This window comes from Limulus polyphemus, unplaced genomic scaffold (assembly GCF_000517525.1).
Source record: "Limulus polyphemus unplaced genomic scaffold, Limulus_polyphemus-2.1.2 Scaffold772, whole genome shotgun sequence".
Lineage (NCBI taxonomy): Eukaryota > Metazoa > Arthropoda > Merostomata > Xiphosura > Limulidae > Limulus > Limulus polyphemus.
In genome coordinates, this window is record NW_013666382.1 from 306,750 (window position 1) to 311,787 (window position 5,038).

The window sequence follows — 5,038 nt, forward strand, 5'->3', positions numbered from 1 at the left end:
ATATATATATATTACTATTTTATTATATTGATCTTTCAGCCATGTCTGGCTAACAATACAGAAATTACAATGATGTGGTGCATGTGCACTCATGTTACCATATCCAATAATATAAAAATGATCTTTAGTCTTTACAAAGCGACTTGTCTTGGCTGTGTTTTAGTAGACTAGTATTTTGTAAAATACAGTCACATTTCAATTATTGTACATCATAGATTATAATGATTATTGCTATTTAGAAATAAGCTCTTAAACTTATTTTTCTTAAAACATAGAACAGTAAATAAAAAAGTTATTTCTTCTAGTTATGACCTTTGTACTCGGTTGCTGCTTGACTTAGGTTGCGAAGCCTTGTAAAACTTTGCACGTGGAGGATATGAAACAAAATAATTTTATTTAGGATTTATATATACAGTTGAGTAACCAAAAAAATCATAAATTACTATGTCAATATCATAGAATTCAATTATAATTTATCAAGCTTAGTAATATGCTGTATTGTCTAAAGAAATATGAAATTTTGAGCAGACACAACCTACCTCATTGAAATTTTGGTTCGAAAGAAAGAGATGGCTTTCAAAGACATTATAATGGCTGAGAAAGCCACTAGGGGGACATTCTGAGCTTCCGATTGGTTATTCAAGTCATATATAGAAGTAAGTGTATATAATGGAGCGTTTCCAAAAATGGAAAGAGGTGGGCGGGGTGCCATTGTTTGATTTATTACATGAGCAATATCTTAGCAAATTGAAAAGATAAGAGGCCCTTATTTTATATTCTAACTTGTCAATATCGGTAATTTGAGTTCCTAATTCATACGAAACTATAGACATAATATTGTAACATCACAAACATATAATTTGAACCAGTGCTGCATTCAACATACCACGTGACACACAAAAATCAGTGTTTAACTGTGTTTTTTAATATTTACTTTTAAATTTGGAAATTGAGTAAGGTATAATACTAAAATATGAAGTATAATCTTCAGTTTTAATGTCAGACTTATTGACATAAATTCATGAAATAGTAGTTCAATAAAATTTTGAATGGGAGTCAACAAACACGATGACATGGCTTTTCACCCGTGACCTATCTGGAAAGGGTTAAGTAAATGTTTAGTAAATATTTCTGGTAAATAATCAACAGTTAATAATAAAAGGGAGAAAAAACTTAAAATGTGAAATTATATGTTTGTGAAAATTAATAATTTTTAATGGTTAATTTAATTCTCAGTGATGTTGTAATAATAGTGCTTGGTTTACGATATAAGCTTTAGTTTGTATATATTCTTTTCTTTGTATATACATTGAGAGAACCAAAAGCATTTGGATGTGTTAAACTAAAATTGTTTGTTGATAATAAATTCTGTTAGTGTATGATAAAAAGCTTGAAGATGTTTTTAACTTAAACAGTCTGATCTGGACTTTTGAAGTTTCCATCTTTTTGTTATAGGTATTTTAGTTTCACATAAAGTTGCCATAGACTTTTTTTTGTAACACATCTCACACACTCATGAACTACAAATGTTGGTGTATAGACTCATGGAATTACCATTTTGAAATTATTAGTAGACTGGTCATTCCTAAGAAATTACAATTATTAGACCATATTTGCCTCACAGAGCAATCTATAAATTCTTAGAATACAAAATGTGGACTAATATAACAAAACATTTTGTTATAAGTATTGACATCAGTTAATTCATCTATAGATGAAGAGAGTGAAAGTGAGGAGATCATCCCACCAACTCCTTTTGAACCTGAAGATAATGTGGAAAACAAAGAAGAGAAGGACAATGTATCTAGCGATTCAGAAGAGCCAATTCCTCCAACACCAACAGATAACAAGAGAAAACACGTCAAAGTTGTAACCAGAACATTTGCTGGTGACGATGGTTTTATGGGTAAAATTTCTTTTTGTTTATCTAAATTGTTAAATGATTTCTGTTGTAGAAATACATTTCCTACTGAAGAATTTATGGAGTTCGAGTGGTACAAGCTGATTTAATTTTTAAACATTGTGAAGATGTTTATAAATTTTCATCATTATTAGTTTTGTAAACACAAGTTTTATTTTACATTTCTGTGGAAGGAGCAGCTCAGACTCACAGATAAAACTGGGTTGCCATCAATCAAAATAAAATGGTAATTATCGTCATTCGCATAGAGTTATAGTTATATATGTGCGACTGATGGATATTTCCGTCATTCGTAGCTGAGCCATAGAACTTTAATGATGGAAATATCCATCATCCGCATTTAATAGGTTAATGTGTTTCATAATGTGCAATTGATGTAATATTGATTTAATTTTTTAATATAAAACAAAAATTTCCAGATTGCCGTCATTCGTAGCTGAGCCATAGAACTTTAATGACGGAAATATCCATCATCCGCATTTAATAGGTTAATGTGTTTCATAATGTGCAATTGATGTAATATTGATTTAATTTTTTTAATATGAAACAAAAATTTCCAGATTGGCCAACATCCTGTACTTGGATAGAAAAAAAAATCCACTTTTCTTTTTAATGTAATCAAACCCATTGTTTTAGATTTTTTCCATAATAGTATACTGTTTTTTTAAATGTCCTTTGTTCAACATAAATAATCTACATTCATTTAGGTTATATGAACGGTAGTTTCTCTTTGATGTTAAACTGTTTAAAATATGGTGGTTTTCACCATGAGAGTTCAGATTTTGTACTTTTCTGCAAAGTTGTTGTTGAGAACTTGAATTTTCCCACAGTTGGACTAATTCACCGAGATGATAAATCCAAAAATAAGCCTTTGATTTCATTTTTTGCCAAAACCTACTATCAGAGTCTTAATAACTTCCATAATAGATATAGCCAAACATTAGAAAGAGAGAAAACATTATAGTCTTTTGTTTCCTTTTTATTTTGAGCTAAATATTTAATTATTTTATTTTTCATAGTAACAAAAAAAGATAAAGAATATGTTAGCGACCCAGAGGATCAAGAAGAAAAACGTTTATCTCCAAAAACAAATCAAGGAAAAAAACCCATCAAGAAAACAAGTGATGAAAACTCAAAGAATTTAACAGGGCCAAAGAAACAAGTTTCATTAATGAACTTTTTTGGAAAAAAATAAAAAATAGGTGTAAAAGCTGTTACAGTTACTAAAAGCTGGAGGTAGTAGTTTTTTCTCTTTCTTTATTTTAACTCAATTACCTTTCTGCTATTTATTTTTTTTCATATAAAACTTGTGAAGAAATAAATGCTACTTGAACTTTGTGTTTACTTAATATTCAGACATTGTGTTTTATTTAACTAAAAGTAAAAACTAGTGGAAAGTAAGAAAGAGTAAGAAAACAGTTTTGTTATAATTGTCTTTTCCTGAAAGTGTATGTAGGGTTGAGTCTAATAATAAACATCTAGTGTTTGTTGAAGACAAATCAAAGGATGTTTTAAAAAACCGTAAAATAATGAAGTACTGATTTGGATAATGATTGGTTTTAGTTTTGTAGCTTTTTTTTACATCTAATTTATGGCGTTTAATCACATTTCATTACCAAATAATAAAATTTTTGTAATTTTCTAGCAGTAAAACTATTTTTTAGGGGGAATTTGCCGAAACAAAACTTTGCTACCCTGTAAATTTGCTTTGCCACTGTAAGATATAGTTAAAAACTATACTGAGCATAGAATAAATATTTAAGAACTACAGAATCCTTCCACATTAGTTTATAATATACGAATGGTGAGTATATGGTAGTGTTCAGAAATATATTTGGATAAATTTGAATATGTTAACTTGCCTGTTTTATGTGTGTATGTATGTATATATATATATATGTGTGTGTGTGTATGGAGATAATGTGCAAAATATAATATTCTTTTTTTGTGTGCAAGTTTATTAATAAAGTTTAATTATGGATACATTTGTGAATTTTTATGTGCTAATTTGAGTTATTTCATGAAGGTATTATATTTAGTTACTGATTGTGTTTCCAAAGTAAGTTACTGAGCAATTGAATATAATATGTTTAGACATTTTGAATGTAGTTGCATATGTTGTAAGTAATAAGTCAAAGGTTTTTCTTTAAGAAAAATAAAGTTACCAAAAAAAAAAAGTAAAATTAATTTAATTAAATAAAATGGGCTACATCTGTGTTAAATAATTTTTTTAGTCCATAATTAAAGCTGTGAATCTGTACATTTCATACTAGATATTTTTTTTACATGACCTTACTAAGTGTTCTTTAGCTAACAAGTTGGTGAACTGATTATTCTGGATAGAGGTCATGAGGAACTTGTTAAGGCGTTGTGTCAACGTATATTTTGTTTGGCTAAAAACTTGGCTTAAGTCTAAATTTAAATTTACACATTCTGTCGTAAAATCTGTTACAAAAATGAAAGAGTGATAATTTAGTGCTTACAGTACTTTTTTATCAATTTATGTCAGCCATTGACATATTGATATCAACGCCATTATATATGTACGGTGAAAAAAGTACAATTGAAACAGTGCAAAAACTGAAATTAAAAGTAGCCCGAAATGAAAATTTGTACAGTAGTTGCTTCCGTTATTAAATCAATTTCTAAAAGTAAATAGAACATTCGTTTCACTTACATGAAAACAAAACAACAACAACAAAAAAAAAAAAACGTTTCGTCATTGTGTTTGAGAATTATTAAAGTGTGAAATTTTATTTTCACTGTAAAATATTAAATACTAACGATTATGAACTATATAAAACAAGTAACGTAACATGAACTTTCGCAAAGTATATATTAATTTAGTTGAAATCGTATACACAAGGCGGCGCTCTATTTGAAAGAAAGTTTTAATGTTTCATTTTTGAAAGTGAATATTTTGCATATCCAAAACCAAATTTTAAGCACTACTAATTTTAACTAGATAATCATGAAGCTAAGCGAACAACATTGCAACTGCTTAATTTTTTTATAATTAATAGTTAAAAATATATCTTTGATTAGACAATTTTTATAGTGAGACTGTTTTTACATTAGGCATTTCAACGTAAATTGACGTTATTTTGATTTGTGTAG

The 5,038-nt window shown here is 28.2% G+C and overlaps 1 protein-coding gene across 1 annotated transcript in view; it reads left to right on the plus strand.

Annotated features, from left to right (window-relative positions):
• LOC106460453 (DNA polymerase delta subunit 3-like) overlaps nucleotides 1–4,533 on the plus strand; it is a 47,254-nt gene extending 42,721 nt beyond the window's left edge. Inside the window, exons 12-13 of the mRNA XM_013920148.2 lie at nucleotides 1,715–1,906; nucleotides 2,941–4,533. Coding sequence (XP_013775602.1) covers nucleotides 1,715–1,906; nucleotides 2,941–3,116 — 368 coding nt within the window. The 3' untranslated portion in view covers nucleotides 3,117–4,533. The remainder of the gene's footprint in view (nucleotides 1–1,714; nucleotides 1,907–2,940) is intronic.
• The last annotated feature ends 505 nt before the right edge of the window (nucleotides 4,534–5,038 follow it).